Source organism: Carcharhinus amblyrhynchos, chromosome 2, assembly GCF_965287045.1.
Source record: "Carcharhinus amblyrhynchos chromosome 2, sCarAmb.v2.hapA, whole genome shotgun sequence".
NCBI lineage: Eukaryota > Metazoa > Chordata > Chondrichthyes > Carcharhiniformes > Carcharhinidae > Carcharhinus > Carcharhinus amblyrhynchos.
Window position 1 is genome coordinate 119080185 of NC_137325.1, and position 20124 is coordinate 119100308.

The 20124-nt window shown below is 40.6% G+C and overlaps 1 protein-coding gene across 10 annotated transcripts in view; it reads left to right on the plus strand.

The window, feature by feature from the left end:
• The window catches only part of svila (supervillin a), a 236612-nt gene that overhangs the window by 146326 nt on the left and 70162 nt on the right, over window positions 1–20124 (plus strand). For 6 of the 10 annotated variants that reach the window (XM_080211847.1, XM_080211827.1, XM_080211867.1 and 3 more), the window contains 4 exons: window positions 3750–3984; window positions 11168–11300; window positions 14452–14499; window positions 19815–19892. In XM_080211847.1, coding sequence (XP_080067973.1) covers window positions 3750–3984; window positions 11168–11300; window positions 14452–14499; window positions 19815–19892 — 494 coding nt within the window. The remainder of the gene's footprint in view (window positions 1–3749; window positions 3985–11167; window positions 11301–14451; window positions 14500–19814; window positions 19893–20124) is intronic. The other 4 variants (XM_080211857.1, XM_080211876.1, XM_080211893.1 and 1 more) reach the window with 2 other exon arrangements.

The following is a 20124-nucleotide window of genomic DNA, read 5'->3' on the forward strand; positions in this document are numbered from 1 at the left end:
ATAACTGCAAGATGTGGGGGCATCTCCATCTCCACTTCCACTGCCAACAGCAAGCGGTAATAATTATAACATCTTTCACAAAGTAAAATATCCCAAGGCACTTCGAGTATTGCCAAATCAAATTTGATACCAAAATTTATGGTGGCTTTTAAGGAACATCTTAAAGGAGTAAATTGAAGCAAACAGAATTCCAAAGCTGAAGTCATGGAGCCTGTGATAAAGTGATTTAAAAGCAGCGATAATCGAAAGACCAGAATTGATGGATCATGTGTATCTGAGGGTTATTGTGCTGAAGGGAATTAGAGGTAGGGAGAGGCTTTGAGGGATTTGAAAACAAAGATGCAAATTTTAAAATTAGATTGTTATTTTCACAACCTATCATAAACAATCCACATCAACATATTTTAACCCATGTCCCACAGATACTAAAGCCATTGAGATCAATTGTTAACAACACTCCAACCATAATGTCAGGAAAGTAAGATTTTCCTCTAATGCAGATGTTCTGTCTTACAAAATGGTTAATCAGTTAAGCCTAATAATTCCTGGTTTTGTTTAAAGACAAGGAAATCATCCAAAGTTCAGGCTGCTGAACTCAACCCTTTTGTTTATTTCTTCAAAGCTGACAAAGAAGCACTTGGTTGCACAGTATAATTAAAACAAATACAATTTTTTGCAGTGCCTTTAACGTAATGAAGTCATCAACAGCAGTTCCTCGCAAACAACTGCTTTACCATTTAATTGTCCCACTGGCAAAAATTCACACTGAACTGTTTAAAAGGGTGGTTAAGATAAAATTCATAAATGTTACTTCAAACCAACATAAAAACACTAACATTTAGTAGTATTGATCAGGATTTGCAAACAAGTAAGTGTCTTGCAAAATCAAAGTGTTACTGAATCACGAGGTCGCATAGGTCAGTGTGGAGAGGAAGTGGTGGGTGAATAGGACTTGGTGAAGTTACAATATAAACAACAGTGATTGGATGGCCTTGGGTTTACGGAAGATAGAATGTTCCCAGAGTCAGGTATTGAAATAACAAAGGTGCAGATCAGGATTTCAGCAAATGATTAACTGAGTTGGAGCAGTCAGGTGGTGTTATGTGATTGGAGGGAGTTGCTATGTGTTCAAAAGCCCATCTCTGTTTTGGGTATGACACCGGGTTTGTGAACAGTCTAGTTCATCCTCAAACAGTTGCCAGAGAGAAGGATGGAGTGAGTGGAAAAGGAATGGAGTTTGTGGTGGGAACTAGAAACAATGAGCAAGATTTTTCCACACAATAGCAGAGGTGGCCTGCTATTGGCCAGCAGCAGGATCTTTTGGTCCCACCATTATCGATGGGCTTTCCAGTTGAATGTACCCCTTACCATCAGAAAATCCATGGCAGCAGGTGCACCGTTGTCGGGTCTGGAACATCGTACTGGGCTGAACGGCTGGAAAGTTCTGACCAATGACTTCAATCTTCCTAATATTTAGTTAACAGGAATTTTTGCTCACCTGCATGACAATTCAGAGACAATGGAAGGGTTGAGAGACATAGTGGTAGAGGAAAGCTGAGTTCATAATTGACCAGTGAAAACAGCCTTTTTAGATGGTATTGCTGAAGGGCAGCTTGTAGATGAGAAGTAAGAGAGGACACAAGTCTAATGGGAATGGGAACAGAACCATTGTAGGTGATTCTCTGGCTATAGCTAGATAGGTAAGAGCAGAACTAGATGAGTGTAATCCCATCCAGTGTACAGCCATTAGAGAAGGCTAGTGTGGTCAACTGTACCTAAGGCAGCAGACAAGAAGAGATGGCCTGCCGTTGTCACAGTCTCCGAGGATGACTAGCAAGGTTTCCTGAGACCACTGAGCTGTATTTGTGGCAGTGCAGACTCAATAACCAGAATTTTATCAGTGCTTTGGTGACTAGCTGGAAGGCTGACAGAATGCCATGGGAAGGAGTCGGGGCACTACCCAGAATCACCCTGACCCCATTCCATTTTGCCAGCGGCATGAGAGCTGACAGATTGGGCACCCATCAGGAGCCCAATTGATCTACTTAACAGATATTTAAGGGACACTTCCTGCCTCTACTGGTATTTTTTCCTGAGTTTGGGGCCTGCCACCACATGGAGAGACTGTCCAGTGAGCTTGGCAGCTTCCCAGCAGGCTATGGTGGGGGCCTCCTTTTTCGGCACTCGTGGCCCATGGAGAATTCTTCTGGCAGCAAAGGCTATCCCTGTGGCAGTGGTGCTGCTTGTTTAAAAAAAAAATGAACCACAAACTCCCTGCTCCCTTTCCTGGCCCCAGCATTCTCAAGCCTCACTTACCCCTTTCTAAAGCCGCTGGGCCATTGAGGCGTCCCTTCTCCTTACAGCTGCAGTCTCAGCAAAGGGCGCTGTTAGCCTGCTGGAGCACAGTCACTTAACTCTTTCAATTCCAGTGCTGGTAGGATCTCTGCCATCATGGAAAAGTTCAGTCCAATTTTGCCACGACTCTCCTCCCAGCAGCATTGTGTAATCAAAGTGTACCACAGCTTCATGCAAAATACTTTTGAATGGAATCGTTAAAAGTTCTTTGTGCAGGAAGTGTGAAGTCCACATTGGTGCATTAGTGGTGCTGCCCCAAGACTAGCTCGGGTATCTTGTAGATGGGAGAGATTGGGTCTGTACACGCTGTGGAATTTAGGAGACACAATCTCATCAAAACATTTGAGATTCTACGAGTTTTCGAAAAGACAGTGCTGAAAGTCTTACTCTTCTAGCTGGAGAGTCTAGAACCGACAGAGGACAAGTGGTTGGCCACTTGTAACTGAGGTGAGCAAAAAATTCCTCTCAGAGGGTTGTGAATCATTGGAATTCTCTATCCCAGAATGCTGTAAATGTCTGGGATAGACGTTGAATATATTCAATGCTGAGATAGGTAGATTCTTGGCATCTAAGAACTATGGGCTTGTGCAAGACAGAGTTGAGGTCTAAGATCAACAATGACTTTATTGATTGAAGGGCAGGTGTAAGGTCCAAACGGCTTACTTCTGTTCCCATTTTTAAGCATGTATGTAGATGCAAAAGGTGTTTTATTCAACAGCTATTATACTAACGTGCGAATGCTTGAAATGAGCACTGGGTGGTGATGTTCCATTCCTTCCCCTCAAACACAAGAACTTAATGCCAAAACAATTGATTCTCGTACGATTTGACGGAAGTATCTTCACTGCCTCGTTAAATTCATAGGTCAAATGTAACGTGTCACTGTGCTGTGAGCACTGTTTATGAACAGATAATTGAAACCAAAGTTGTCCATGTACATGCTGCTGGCTGACGAAAACATGTGTTGAAGAGGGAGACCAAGTGGTTGCACAGAAGCTGCAACCAATACATTATGGCTCATCATATTAAACAGACAAGCTACATACACACATTGTTTAGACAAAGTCTAGTTTGTGCTGGAGCTGGCAGAAAACATTTTTTTCTATAAGCCACTAGCTTAAACATTTGTGTATGACACGCATGACACTTTGTCGCAAATGTCTTGTGAGGGGCAATAAGAAACCTAGTGAAAATGAAATCTGTTTTACTCATTTTTTTATAATGATGTCAAAATGTTTGTTTATGGTCATGTATTTTGAGGTGAGCATTCCAAAAGCAGGATGAAGTTGAAAAGCAAGTCGCTAATCTGTAAATCTCATAAGCTGGCAAATGTACGAGAGATGTTTGTATATTACTTATGTCTGTACTAATGCTACCCTGTTCTTGTTGACCAGAGTGTGCGGAACATACTTCTAAAATGAAAGCAGGATCTGCAGCAACACTAACTGCATCACAAGTTTCTGCTGTAACATCCTCCAGACATACTTCACATCAGCAGTCAGCCACACAAATAGAAAGCAAGGTGCCTTATGATCAGTTGGATGTAACTTCCACCAAAACTGGCAGAACTGAAATAAGTGAAGGGATCCCAGAGTTCTCTACCGGAAAAGCAATGTCTATTAAAGAAAGGTAATAATGCCTTAATTCTTTTCAATATTTTGTAAGAGTGAAGTAGTGTAGATGTGTAGTCTGGCCAGAGTGCCTGGATTCAAAATGATGCTAATTTCTAAATGGAAACATAAATATGAAAAATTTATATATGCTGGTAAATGTTTTAAATGCAGTATCTTAGTGCATGCATAATCACTTTTTGTCCTTTGTTCCAGTTTCTTGATGGAACTGCCACCTACAAGGTAATGTACCAGTGAGCTATTAGATAACTTTGCAGTTAAGGCTCATTTTGAACAGAAATTGTGTTCAAATACTTTGAACAAATTATGATTGAACTTGATGCTCTTTATTTTAATGGAAAAGTCAATTGCATGGTTCAGTTTTACTTCTGTCACAATCTCCCGAAATCCTATTAATGAGGAATCACAGCAAACCACTCCTTTTTATTGTATGAGTAAGAATCCATTGTACTTTACAAGAATATTAAGTATTCCCCAAAATTCAACATCTATGCCTTAAGGCTGTCTCTAACCAGAAATTATTACAGGTTAAACACTGTAATAAAAACAACAAAACAATTTTAATTCATATTTGTCACAATCTTGATCGTGGGAGTGTTCCATGCATCAAAATTCAGAATGTAATATAACCATATTGTAAGTTTTAAGTTCTCAGACATTGAACATATTGTTTACTTTAGAGGTGGAGACTCCTTGTCAGAACATGCCGCTGACATAGCCTCTGAGTCACTGATGTATTTGCCTGTATTCCCTAAGTGCTGGCAAATCCACTGCGTTTTGCTATCTTTTTCTATTTTAGTTTTTAATCTTCTTCCTTTCCCCCATTTTCTCACCATTTTGCCTCAACAGGCCTCTATCTCATCCTTCCACCCTTAATAGTTATACAGTATTCTGTCCGTTTTGTACACTTCCAGCTCACTGACCCTTTGTATCAGGAAAGAATGAGTAGCTCATTAAACCAATAAGCTCCAACTTGGTGATTGGCATATCTTGTCAATTTTCATCCCTCCTTACTTTTCTTGCAATGTTGGAAAAAAGAGCTTGTTCATTTTTCAGCCTTCAGCCTTGAAAAAGTGTGTATGCCCAAAAAGTTTCTATCTACTGCTCACCCCTTGTGTTTTTCCAATAATTTCTAGTTTTTATTTTAGATTTCCTGCAGTTGTCATTTTTTCTCTTAAATTACTTTTATTTCCAGTGTGGTTAATATCGAGGACACAAATTTGAAGTGCACCTATTTAGCAGATGTTGATGCTGAAATTTTTTGTTTTGAAAGCTGCAAAGGATTCAATTCTGAAAAAAAAGGTTGAATTACTTGCGTAAATATTTATTTTAGACATGAGATTGCTTTTGAGTTAATGCGAGCAGGCACCATTTTCTGATGCAAGTCATTTGCGAAGTTCTGGCAGCCTTCCAGCCGCGCAATATACATGATTGCTTGCTGAATCTGTTCACTATATTTGGTAATTGATTTCTCGTACCCGTAATAGGGTCTTAAATTTCCCTGTCCGTAAGCATTCTTAATCACTCACTCACTTCACACACAGTTTCTGCACTTCTCAGAATTCTAACTTCATTTTGATCATAAATACATACTGATTATTTTAAATTGATGTGTCTTATAATGTATTAGTATTTCAGCATTTGATCAATGGAACCGCACTGTAATGTACATGAGTTAAAGCGTAGTTGTCACAGATCATTAATTGAACCCATATCGTAACATGTAGGATGGCTGAAAAAACTCTCTTCCCATCTTTAATAGTTTCAATCACTCCTAAGATACATTAATTGACTGCACTTGTTATTTCCTAACCTCTGTTTGAGGTTTTAAAAAGAAGCTGGTCTGTCAATGTTGAATTGCATTAAAAGTGTATTTTTGTCTTTTGGTGATCAGTGAATGTGGACAGGTTATTGGACTCAGAAGGTGAATATATCGGAGGATTTGAGTACCAAAATTCCTGATTTCCCAGTCTGCTGCAGAAAAGCAGTTACAAATTGTTGTGGGTGTGTGTGATAATTATGCTCAACTTTGAGACTGACTCCCTCAGTGATTCAGTTAAATTATTCAGTGAATAGCTGAACCTTGGAGACCGGGGGGGATTATAACTAATAGCATAATTACCCCTTCAACAACATGCTGGAAATGCAATGCTGGTCAGTCTCAAAGGCCTGGAAAAGGAAAGATTTAAATTGTTGAATCTTATTTTTGCAGGTAGTAAATTCTTCCTAGAGTTTTTTTTAAATCACATTTTAAATTAATTTTCACAGTTTTCTTTTCTGTCCCCTTATTTTTTTTTCTGTTGTATCTGACTTGACTAATTCATCCAGTGAAATCCGCCCTTCTTCTCCACTGTTCCTTTCTCTGTTAATAAAGAAGCAGGCCACTGTTGCCTTCACCATCCTTTTTCAGCTCAGGTTGCCAGAATTATATTTGAGTTGCAGAACGGAGTCTATCAGCATGTAGAATCATGGAATGGTCACAACACAGGAGATCTTTCAACTCCTTGTGTCTGTGTATGCAAGAGTATAGCTAGTCTCACTAGCCCTTGTAGCCCTGCAATTAGTTTCACTTAGATGCTTATCTAATCTCCTTTTTGAAAGCCTGAATTGTATCTGCCTCCACCACACTCTCCGTTTGCTGCCTAAGTCATACCGCCATTGTTCTTTTTCTGGTTATATTAGATCAATGTCTTCTGGTTCCCAACCCTCCAGCCAACTGGAACACTTTTATCTAGTCCCTGGATCCCTCATGATTTGGAACACTTTTATAAAATCTCCTTTCAGCCTTTTCAGATACAGGAGCAATAAAAAAAAGTTAGTCACCTGTAGGCTTACATTCACACTGCAGTGAAGTCGCTGTGAAAATCCCCTAGTCACCACATTTCATTGCCTGTTCTGGCACACTGGGGGAGAATTCAGCATGGCCAATTCACCTAACTTGCACATATTTGGACTGTGGGAGGAAACTGAGCACCCGGAGGAAACCCACTCAGACACAGGGAGAATGTGCAGACTCCTCATAGACAGTGACCCAAGCCAGGAATTGAACCTGGGTCCCTGACACTAGCTCCAACTTCTCCAATCTATCTATGTTGCTGAAGTCCCCCCATTCCTGGATGCATGCTTGTCAATCTTTTCTGCATCCTGTCTTCACATCCTTCCTGAAGTGTGATGCTGAGAACTGGATGTGCAACAAGATGTCCAGTCCAACAATATTTGGACCACTTATCTAAATTGCTATTTCAAATATTTTTTCTGTTTGCTCATGTCATGGTGCAAGCTTGGAAACTTTGGCTCTTTTTTCTTGGAAAAAATACAATTGTGGAAGTTTGACAGACCTTGAATTTTCAAGTAAATAAAGTCTCTGCTGTTTTTGCAGCTGTGAATATTTTATGGACCAGGATTGTTTTTTTCCATGTAACGGTTGGCTTGACAGCTTTGTTATTTTTCTTTGTGTGGTCTTCATGGCGCTTTAGTAATTAAGAGGCATTGGCTAGTTTTAAGGTCAGTTTCTTTTAGACTTTTCCTACCAGATTACTCAACAATCCAGCATGCTACAATGCATTTGGCAGAGAATGATCGTTTGCCTGGGTTTTTCCTTTGAAAGAACTGAAAGTAGCACATTTAACTTCAACATCCAGCGGCAAGAGTTTACTTATGGCAGGAATTCAGGCCACAGAATCCTAAATTTGAGTTTTCTTTTTAAAGAAAAGATTAATATTTAATTCATTGTTTGGTTTCCCAACCAACAAAAAAGTTATTGAACAAGATGCTTGTACTTCTGAACCAAAGAATTATAGCTTTATTGTTACTGAGCCAAATATATATATAAGACCATAAGGTATAGGAGCAAAATTAGGCCATTTGATCCATTGAGTCTGCTCCACTATTCGCTCATGGCTGTTATGTTTCTCATCCCCCTTTTCCCTGTAACCTTTAACCCTCTTACCAATCTATCTATCTCTGTCTTAAGTATACTCAATGATTTGATCTCCACAGCCCTCTGTGGCAATGAATTCCACAGATTCACCACCCTCTGGCTGAAGAAACTCCTCCTCATCTCTGTTCTAATGGGTCACCCCTTTACTCTGAGGCTATTCCCTCAGATCCTAGTCTGTCCTACTAATGGAAGTATCTTCCCCACATCCACTCTATCCGGCCTTTCAGTGTTCTGTGAGTTTCAATGAGGTCCAAACCACCACCCCCCTCCCCCCGCCCATCGCAGCCTCACCCTTCTAAACTCCATCAAGCACATTCCTACAGTCCTCAAATGCACCTCATACATCAAGCCTTTCATTCTTGGGATCATTCTTGTGAACTTTCTCTGGACCCTGTCCAAGGCTAGCATGCCCCTCCTTAGTTGTGGGGCCCAAAATTGCTCTCAATATTCCAAACATAAGAACATAAGTAGTAGGAGCAGGAGTAGGCCATCTAGCCCTTCGAGCCTACCCCGCCATTCAATAAGATCATGGCTGATGTGAAGTGGCTCAGTTCCACTTTCCCGCTTTCTTCCCATAACGCTTAATTCCCTTGCCTACCAAAAACCTATCTACCCCCGTGACTTAAATATATTTAGCGAGGTAGCCTCCACCACTTCAACGGGCAGAGAATTCCAGAGATTCACCACCCTTTGAGTGAAGAAGTTCCTCCTCAACTCCGTTCTAAACCGCACCCCCCCCCCCCCCCTTTATCTTGAGGCTGTGCCCTCTAGTCCTGCTGTTCTTTCTGAGCGGGAAGAATCTCTTTACCTCTACCCTATCCATTCCCTTCATTATCTTATATGTCTCTATAAGATCCCCCCTCATCCTTCTAAACTCCAACAAGTACGGACCCAGTCTATTTAGTCTCTCTTCATAGTCCAACCCCCTCATCTCCAGTATCAGCCTAGTGGACCTCCTCTGCACTCCCTCCAAGGCCAAAATATCCTTGTGCAAGTGCGGCGACCAAAACTGCACGCAGTACTCCAGCTGCGGCCTCACCAGTGCCCTGTACAGTTGCAGCAAGACCTCCCTGCTTTTATATTCTATCCCCCTCGCTATAAAGGCCAGCATCCCATTCACCTTCTTGATCACCTGCTGCACCTGCAGACTAGGTTTTTGTGACTCATGCACAAGGACCCCCAGGTCCCTCTGTACCGTAGTATGCTGCAGCTTTTCGCCCTTTAAATAGTAATCCCTCCTCCTATTATACCTGCCAAAGTGGATAACCTCACACTTGCTAACATTGTACTCCATCACCAAACGTGGTCTGTCCAGAGCTTCATATAGCTTCATAGTGTTTTGTTCACAAGATCTAGTAATGTTGTACTGTATAAAATGATTGCGGTTTAAAAACTGGTGTAGTGACACAATGTAGACGTGCATCAATTAACTCGGGCAGACTTTGACAACGATGAAGAGCACCACGTATGTTAATTGGTAATGCGACTACAGGAGGACGTTTCTCTCCCTGAATGTGTTAGTAACTTTGATCAATGTCCCTCTAATCTGTGTGACTGCAATTTGGAATATGCCGTGTGCAACCAGTCTTACACTTAAGATGTGCACATTCTTATGAGAACCACACGGTGTAGCATGTGAACTGCACACAACAAACAGGGCTTAGAAACTGATGCCTCTAGTCCACCCACATCATTTGTTAAGTTTGCTATTAAGGTAGCTTTAAAACGTGATTTCATGTTTTAATGGTTTCTAAAAATATATCAGAAAATTATCAGAAAAATGATGATAAACTTCAAATATTAATGTCCTGCTAACTTTTGTTTAGGTATGAGCAGTTCCTGATTGTTTGACCACTAGCCAAGGGATTTTTCGGGATGTTGTGAATTTTGTGTTTTGTGATAGTTGTTCTCTGGATATCAGCATCATCAGTTGGTCCTGTGAGCAAGTCTTGCAGCTACAGGTCCAGTGGTCTAGGCTGCACCTTTTACTGCTCAGTATATATTTAAACAATACTATCAAGCAAGAATCATAACAAAGCACCCTTGTTCCGAATGCCAAATAGTGCTACATCGCACGTTACCAGGCATATCCTCTCCTCGTGAAGGGAAAACCGAAGAGCATTCATACTGAAGCAGGGTGAATGTGCACAAATCAATTGGTTTATTTTACATGAAGTACGTGAATAAAAAGAATGCACCTTTCATTGTGAAATTGGTTTTGTATTCCAGCCCAGACTGGCATTGCCAAGGTGCTAAAGTCCAGGGCACCTCCCCCCCACCTCCCCCAGTGCCCAATCCCCTGGGGGGCCCTTGATTGCACCCCCCCCCCTCACTCCATCCAAAAGTGGGGAGATACTGTAAACCCTGTTGGAGTGAAATACTCTTAGCGGGCCTGAGTCTTTAGTCCTGGGGCTGCTAATTATATTTAAATAACCTTCTGCATATCTAATACAACTCCACGCCTATTTCCAGCGTGGAGCTGACAGCACCAGAAATCCAGCACTGGGAGAAGGCGCTTGGGGCCAGATGCCACGTGCGGATTGTGCTAATCCAGCCCCCCTGAAATCTCCAGGCCTGTTGCACTAACAAATTAGCACGGGGGATGAGAGAGTTGCCCCCAACATGCATAAATCAATAATTTTATTAATGGTGAATCTAGGCAATGATTTGCAACCTGAGTACTTAATAAACACTTCAAATTGCCATGGTGGTAAATTTCCTTGGGATTCCTTCCACTCTGATGCCATTACTTTGTGGCCATTTAAGGAAGGGGTTGCCCTAGGCCTCAAGTGCTACCCACAAAATAGCAGCAAGTCCAGGGCACATGTGTGGACTGCAGAAAAGTCACCCACAGAATTTTACCTCCCCACCTGCAAACCTGCCCATGGGGAATGTTAAAATTCCCCCCATTGTCTTCCCACAAACCCCCATCACTTTTTATAGCCAAAGGACAATTTAAGCTATCATTGATAAACCTCAGGATGCACGTTTTTATGCATTAAGTGAGCGACCTTAACCACCTCCCATGTTTTCTATATAATCCAGATTTATTTAACATGTAATATCTGGCCTATTCTTCTACGAAACTTTGTAACTCAGCAGTTGTGAATTTCTGCACTATTGATCCTCCTGCCCTCATGGAATTCAGTGAATTCGTTTTCCAAGCTGTGCAGACGATCTCCTTGAGCGGTGACCGCTCCTTCAGCTTGCTGGTGTGACTTATGCCAATTTCTTTTTCCAGGATGGCTTTGTTGAAGAGAAGTGGAGAAGAGGACTGGAAGAACAGAATTAACAAGAAGCAGGATAATGGCAAAATGACCAAGGCCAGTCGCTGTACCCAATTTCAAGAAACCGAGCATTCTTACATTAAAAAGGTACTGCTTTTTGCAAGATGACATGTGTAGACCGAATCCAATAGAGCAAGTAGCACAATCATTGCCTCTTTATTCTGGGATTGTAACTTTGGAAGTTGTGGGTGGGATATTATTTATTAAAGACCTGTCTGCATTGTACATTACCTGGTCTTCACCACTGTAGAAAATCCAATGACAAGGTTCACAACAGAAAGGATAGAGAACTTGTATTTAACAACCTCAGGAAGTCCCAAGGCACTTTGGGGTCCATGAAGTACTTTTGATGTGTAATCACCATTATAATGTCCGAAATGTGGCAACCAATATGTGGCACCCCCCCCAAACCGAAGTAATAATAACCAGAGATAAAAAGCATTTGTTATGATATTTATTGAAGGATGACTCTTGTCCCAGGTACAAGAATAAATAATGCTCTTTATCGAAATACTTTCATATCTACTTCAGAGAGCAGATGGAACCTTTTTGCTCAATTTATGCTGGAATGTCAACCTGGACATTTGTGTTCAAGTATCTGGAATGGTGCTTGACCCCACAGCTTTCTGACTGCCAAGTTGAGAGTGCTGTCAACCGAGCCATGGCTGACACCGAGATGGCAATTTTATTCCAGGAATTGGAGATCAGTAATAGATGTTCTGCTGTAAAGTGTGTAAGCCCTTTGATGAATGGAAGTGTTCAGGGTGAAAAATTTGGTTTGCTAACACCTAATATTTGGGCACTATGAAGTTCCAAATGGCATCCATGTCATGCATGAACATCAGTGATGTGAATCACACCAGGGCCAGTATTGGTGTAAGCATTAGTGCGTGAATGGCAAATATTTGGTGGAAGTCTGCAGGATGTGCAGTATTAATATGATGCCAGCAATGCCATTTTGGAGTTCAACTTTCCAGACAAGGTCCCCTCATAACCTTGCAGAGCTGAACACATGTTCAGCATCAGGAAGCATTTTGCACCAGCGCTCTTTAAACGGATCAACAAATCATTGATTAGTTGCTGGTTGATTTCTTCTGATTGGTGCTTCAATTCTACAAAATTGTGGCGCTTTACGTAGAAGATAGGAATACGAGGAGACCATTTGGCCCTTCGAGCCTGCTCCACCATTCATTATGACCATTATGACATTTGGCCCATTGAGCCGGCACTCACAACAATTCCTGTAACCCCACATATTTACCCTGCTAATTCCCTGGACTCTAAGGGTCAATTTAGCATGGCCATTCAACCCAACCTGCACATCTTTGAGTGTGTGAGGAAACCGGAACACGTGGAGGAAACCCACGCAGACATGGAGAACGTGCAAAATTCCACACAGACAGTGACCCGAGGCAGGAATTAAACTTGGGTCCCTGACACTGTGAGGCAGCAGTGCTAAACATTGTGTGGCCCAGGAGCTGTCCGATTCAGTACCCACTATGCTTTAATTTTAACGAGATTGCCTCCTAAAAATAGATGCTTTATAATGTGCATAACGCTTTTCTGAGTACAGAGTGTAAAAATCATGGATGGTCCATTGTCCAAATGAAAAGTTAATTTCGATTCCTACGTAACCCATCATTAGCCATGTTTTTTTTTCCATGTAAATGTTAGGTTGATTGGCCATGATAAGTTGACCCTAGAATAAGGGGATTAGCAAGGTGGGGTTAGAATAAGGGGATTAGTAGGTGGGGTTACGGGAATGGGGCCTTAGTGGCATTATGGTAAGTGCAGACTTGATGGACTGAATGGCCGCCTCCTGCACTGTAGGGATTCTATGATACTATTGATTACATGAGCTTCTGATAAATGATTCAATGTAGCTTACTTGAAGTCTGGTGAAAATAAAAGTCTAGTCTTCTACCTTGGAAGGTGGCGAAATGTACTTCCCTGAAGTTAAATTATGAAGTTGTGTTGTGCAACTTATTGGATAATTTTCATTAGTGCAAAATGCTTTATATTTAATAGTGATGTAATATGATGATATTTGATCTGGCATCATTTTGGCATTTTACCTGAGGTTTGAAAGGAGCCGGAGGAGGTATCCTGTTGCTCCATCAGCACTGCGTTCAATGCAGTTGTTGGCAGCTTCCCCACAACTGTATGTTAGTGAATGATGTCAAGAGGAAGGTGAGAGAAGTAAAATTATGAAGAAGAATATAAACTCATTGTCACATTTTTGATCAATTACTAAGTTGGTTTCTGTACATTTAACTGAGCACATATTTTGTGTTCCTTTGCAAGGTTATATAGCAGTGGAGAAATTTTAGTTTTGGGGTGGTGGGGGGAACGCTACGGAATGCAATTTGTATTTGCAATTATTTTGGAATATTGAAGTCCTGGCTGAGGGTAGAATCATCATCTTTAATGTTACTGGTGAGTTCTTAGTTCCCAGGTAGGAGTTTACAGGTTCACCCCACAATGGCAAAAGTGGGAAGGGATAAAAGATGAATAGATATGATGAACTATCAGGAGGAGATATCAAGGTATGAAATTGAAGTGTTTCTGCACATTTAGTAGCTTGACACCCACACATCCATTTTCACATAAGTCACTCTCCAAGGAAGGGAAGAGAGAGGTGAGATATGGTAAAGTTTAGTAAAAATTGCAGTATCATCTTCAGTATTATTACCAACTTCAGTATTGTTAGGGAAAGAAATGAGCTGTCCGTACCTGGCCTGGCCTCTGTGTGACTGCAGACCCACAACTGCCCTCTGAAATGGTTTAGCAAGCCATTCAAGTTAAGGGCAATCAGGGACGGGCAATAAGTGCTGGCCCAGCCAGCGATGCCCACATCCCATGCATCAATATGTGACAGGCAGGATAATCTCCATTAACAAGGCTGGTGTATGACATGAAAAAAGAGTTATGTTGACAACTCAGAGTTACCACTTCACAAGTTCTGCTTGACCAAACATTTCACAAAGTTAGTGTTGGAATATCCTTTATTAAAAGTCTGCCTGTGAAGAAGGTTTTCCAGTGGCCTTTAGTGACCCAACTCTCAGAGATGGATGGGTACGCAGGAGGCCTGTTTAGTCTGCGCCTTAACTCAATCTTCTATTTTGTGATAAAGATTTGTATACATATAGATCTGACAGCTTAATTTCGTATAACACATTTGTGATGAACAGCCTGCTCAACTATTCTTGCCATCTTTCCCTTTTTTCTCAACCTGTAGGACAGAGGAGAGGTTACTGATGACATCTGTGTTTCTAATCAGCTCTGGGTAAGACCAACAATGTCTGTTAGGGTTTAATAGGGGTTTGCCTTCTGCATTTGTTTGTGTTTTGTTTTTGGCTGGTGTTAGCAGCAGAATGCTATATTTCATTTCGGCTCTTCGTAACTGGCTGTTTTTCAGTTGGCGCTTATGGTTTAGTTGTAACTTCAAATCTTTATAGAAAGAGTCAAATACTGCTCACAGGCAACGTGTGGGAGAGGAACCAACATATGTATAAATGAACATCATTTCCTGACTGTAGAGGGAAGTACTGCTAAATGCAGGCAAGCTCCTCAAGACAGTGGTATGGAAATGTTATACGTGTATATAAAATGTGTGTGTGATGTGTATCTGCGTATCTATAATTTTTAACTTAAACTTTTAGTCCAGAATTCCCAACAAATGACTCAAGAGTGGTTATATTTTGACATTGGGATAAAAGGAAAATGATGGATAGTTTAAAGGACGTAGCTGACAGGGTGCAATAAGACAAACCCTCACCTGCCTATTTATTAAATAATGACTAGCTTCCCTGCAATGTGCTACACTGCTACCCCATCACACATTCAGCACAAGAGCACGCATAGACATTTTAACCCATTTACGGCTGCTCCACTATTCCATATAATCATGGCTGATCTTTAGCTTTAGTTCTTTTACTGCCTGCTCCTCATATCCCTTGATTCCTTGAGACCTCAAAAATATGTCAATCCCAGCCTTAAACGTAATCAATGTTGGAGCACCCACAACTCCCTAGCATAAAGAATTGCAAAGATTCACCACCCTTTGAGTGAAGAAGTTTTTCCTCATCTCAATCCTAAATGATTGACTCCTTTTCCTGAAACATTGTCCCTGGTGCTCTAGATTCCTGAAGCAATGAAAACAATGTCTTCTTTTGCAAGCCCCTTCAGAATCTTGCATGTTTCCATGGGATCACCTCTCATCTTTCCAAACTCCAGAGAATATGGGCCCAGTTTAATCAGCCAGCACATGCTACCACAGTGAAAGTGCTTGTACTTATTGTGTAATGATGCTGAATTAGGATGCATGTTGGGTTTTTTATTAAATATAATACAACATACCACGGTTTCAAATTGCCGTCCTTAACCGTTGTCCTATTTATAAAGGCTGTGATACCATTATTAGGGAGATAATTCTCCTGCTAGCCACCTTCTAACATTAAATGTCAAGCAACCCTCTGAAGCAGAGCTCTTGGATGCATGTTGCATTGTCACCGGGCAGACAGTAACATGGAGTAGCCCCATATGGCTGAGACTGAATGGGACTTGTCCTTTTTAATGTGACAGTGTCCTTGGCTTAATGATTATAAGACTTTGAACTTCTTGCTACATGTCTGTGAATTATGCCAATGCAGTGATGATGGAAGATTGCCTGATCCTTCTACGCAAGTTTAAGTGTGTTTATAAATATCTGATGGATTATTTATTCAAACTTCTGGCATGAGCAATGTTGGGGATTTGGAGCTCTAAATGTTTAAAGAAGCTGTTAGCTTAAATTTCATAAAATATTGAATCCATTTGTGACTACAGTGCTGATGTTTGGATTTTCATTGCAAACTTCGATTTGAGCCAGAATGCAGTAGCTACAATAATTATATCCTTTGCAGTGTTAGGTGCTCATTCTCAATTTTATATGATGACCACTAGTAAAGAGAGGAGGTAAGGAGAGCTGCGGAGGATTCCACTACTGTTGGAGTCAAAGGTTTCCTATGAATTAATATTTGGGAGATGCACATTTTTATTGAGAAAAAGGAATTTATATTCTATATTCCCCTTAAGAGTTGTAATTACTGAGAGTGTTTTTTGCTGGCTAGGCCAGCATTTGTTGCTCATCCTTAAAGTTCTGTATTATCAGTGACTTCTGTTGAGCAAATTTTTTTTGCAGCTTTTCAGACCTTTGAAATCCCCATAATGGCTCACACTGTTGACACAATTGTATACATTTCCAGTAATTTCTGTAATGGGCACTGTTTTGCATGTGATTGCGTTATGCTGCTTTACTTCCAGATTCCACGATTTTTTAATCTTTTTATCTGGCTGGAGGGGAGGGGATATGTGTTATAAAGATCGTAATAATCTGCTTTAATATTTTCTGATGCTAGTTTTCATGTGGTTCTTAATGTTGTGTGTTTTTACTTTAAGGAGAGATTGATCAAGGCGGTTTGTTTGCCCCACATCTCACAGAACCTTTTACTAAACTTAATAAACCAATCTGTCGGTATCTGTAAATTTATACTAATGTGTGTTGGCTTGACTTAGTTCAGGAGAATCAAACATTAGGTGAACAATTACATTGGGTTTCCAGTATTTTTACGGTTTCTGTGGTAATTGCAGGGAGTTATCCAAATAAAATAAGTGAATTGTGTGCCATTTTAATAGAGATTCATCTCGCATGTAACCACACTAAGGACCTCACGCTGCTGCCACTGATTTAAACCAGCGACAGGGCAGTCAGCACACAGGAAGCCTAAAAACAAACCCTGTGAGGGTACCTTCCAGACTTCCAATGGGGCTCCTTGTCCAAAGGCACTCACTCCATGATTGAGAGACTCAGAATGTGGAAGGGGAGGGCCTGCTGAAAGTCACTCATGTGTCCTTGCTGCAAACCACCCTACCGCAACCCCAACCTGCCACACCCATCCTGCCCTCCAGTCTCCCGGGTCCTGAGTCTCTCAGCCTCTCCCTGGATACATTGCTGGCAGCTGCCATAACCCCCACTCGTGATGCCTGCAATCAGGGTCACTATCTCCTCCTCTGTGGTCCTGAATCCTAGGAAAGACCCACCACTAATCACCTAAGATGCCTGTTTGGTGCTTAATTTGGCAGGCTTTCCGAAAGGAGTTGATGTGGGGCCCCTCCAGACAGCAGGCGAGACCCTTGTTGCCTCAAGTAAATATCGCACCTGTTACTTTCTGGATTTTCCACCTAATCTCCCCCCCCACCTAAAAAGAGGAATAATTTAAATTAAAGTTATTAAACCCATTCCAGTAAAGATTGTATCACTGAATACTGTAGAAAGTCCTGTAAGTGAATTGATCCATTTATTGAAGAACTCTTGACAAGTAACCAGGTGGAAATGTATTACTTTCTGTTGTAGAAGCTTCAGTCAAAACATAGCACCATAATTTTGATGTGCTATTGTTAAAATAGCCATGTACACAATAGGGAAGGCTACAAATTGTCCCACTGGAGTGGACTTTAAAGCAGTCGTTGTATCAATATTTATATTAGGGCAAAGGTTAAGTATTTGCAATGATCATATAAAACATGAACAAGAATAGGTCATTTGGTGCCTCAAGCCTGATCAATCATTCAAGAAGATCATGGCTGATCTATACCTCATTTTTCTTTGCTGAGTGCACCTTGGTACCCTTACCTAATTTAAAAAAAAATCTGTGCCCTCCATCTTGAAAGTTTCAATTTCCACAACAGCCATCTCTTTTTGTGGGGGAGAGAATTCCAGATTGCAGTTAACTTTCATTGAAAAAGTGTGCCCTGATTTTAGTCTTGGATGACCCAACTCAAATTTTAAGCTAATGCTAGCTTTCTCGTTCTGAATTCTCCATCAGAAGAAATAACTTCTCTGCATTTACTCTATTGAATCCCTTAACTGTTACTTTATATATCCCAATCAGATCACCCGTAAAGCCAAGGGAATACCAAGCAAGTTTATGCAATGTGCCTTCATAAGCTAACTCCTTAAACCCCAGTGTAATCCAAGCGAACTATACCCTATAAGGCTAGTATATCGCTGCTGAGATTTGGTGCCAAAGCTGGACACGAGAGATCAAGCCAAGATTGTGTACAACTGAAGCATCACTTCCATGCTTTAGTATTCCATTTCATTAGTCATTTTAATTATGTTTTTTACCTGTGCACTAGATTTTGGTTTCTTTGCTTCTCCGTAGTTCCCAAGTTTTGCCATCAGGAAAATATTCTGATTTATCTTTCTTGGATCTAGAATAGGTGACCTTTTGTATTTGGGTGGCCCAATGATATGGTGAAAGCCCCATGCATCCTTCGTTAGTCTGCCCTGCAGTGTTTTACTGTTGTGGGATGGGTCACTGTGGAGGATGCTGGCTTCACATCAACATGTTCTCTGGGCTTGGGTGTGCTGTCAATTCACCCCCACCCTGATATTATTCAGCCCATTGTTTTCGATTCCCATTTTGAAAGCAAATATGAAAGGTCCTGCTCCCACTTTAGGATTAGAATTTTTTTCAGCTCGTGAGCATTCTAGTTGATCTCTTCAGATGATTGACATCTCCCAAATGGATCCTCTTAGTAATCTTAGGGTGTCCAGAATAAATTCTATTGACACTGCACCAAATATGAAAAAAGGAGTCGTAGAAATATTTTTGTAAAAGTTGTTGTCAAGTGCTCTCTCGACAAGCGTACAATGGTGCTTCAAATTGGCAGCAATCAAAACTGTATTGCCTCATGATACCCAACATTATTTGCATCGTAGTTTGAGGTACACTTTGAGGTAGAAATGGAATTTCACAATAAATAAAGTTTATTTATTAGTCACAAGTAGGCTTACATTAACACTGCAATGAAGTTACTGTGAAAATCAGTATTTGGTACAGATCTGAAGTTATTATTTTAATGCTTTAAGCTGAGCATTGCAAGAAGCAAGCTGTTGAAGATGGAATAGATTGTCATACCGACTTAGTAACAATATTTTTCACATTGTGTTTTGGGTTAATTTTTTCTCTAAAAGTATCATTGCTATTCCCTGTGAGATTTTGCTTGGCTTAGTGCTTAAATTTACACTTAAATTCTTCACATATGCCTCAGCATTTCATACATGTACCCACCAAAGGTTGTTGGCTAGCTTTAACTGCACTGATAATGGAATGTTCATTTGCAAAGTGCTTTGTTTTATCCAAAAGGAGAATGATTTTTAATTTTAAAATCATCATTTGAGTGAATAGGACCTTCGATTTGAAGAAAAATCAGCAACAATTGTTTCTTATGCTCCAATATGATGAAGTGGTTAGCAGTATTGGAATTGGCTGTCCTCTCTGGTAGTGTCTTGTGATGATCAATGTAGTTGCTTGTTTAAATATTTAGTTAATATTAACAAATCTCTAAGGAGCTGTTATCCTGCATGACTGAATAATTCAACAGTGATGTTGAATGTATTTTTGTTAAGAACTGTTTAATATATCTAGGTACAATTTTGTGCTAAGACAAAAATGTGTGCTGTAATTTTCAATTTAACTATTAGTGCATCCAGGATTTTTCTTCACTAAGCTTTTTCTCTTATTTCTCTTGCTCTGCATTTGCTGATGTCTATAGGAACCTGTTTATTCCTCTACTTATTCTCCTGCCCTTTCTGCTGCCCATTCATGTCAGTACATTGTGCATAGTAACCAGGTGAGCAATGGGTTTTCACCCTTTGCATGAGTTAAAATGCACTTCAGCTACTGAATACTTTGGCGTTGCTATCTCCTCTCTGACCAAAGTTTTGCAGGCTTCATATAATCCGCTATCAAAACATACTTTGGCATTTGAACGGATAGTCAGGTGGGATTATATGTTGAGAATTCTTTTGGTAAATATCGTCAGCTATTGCTCACAGAATTGCGATATTGCAGCTTTATATATT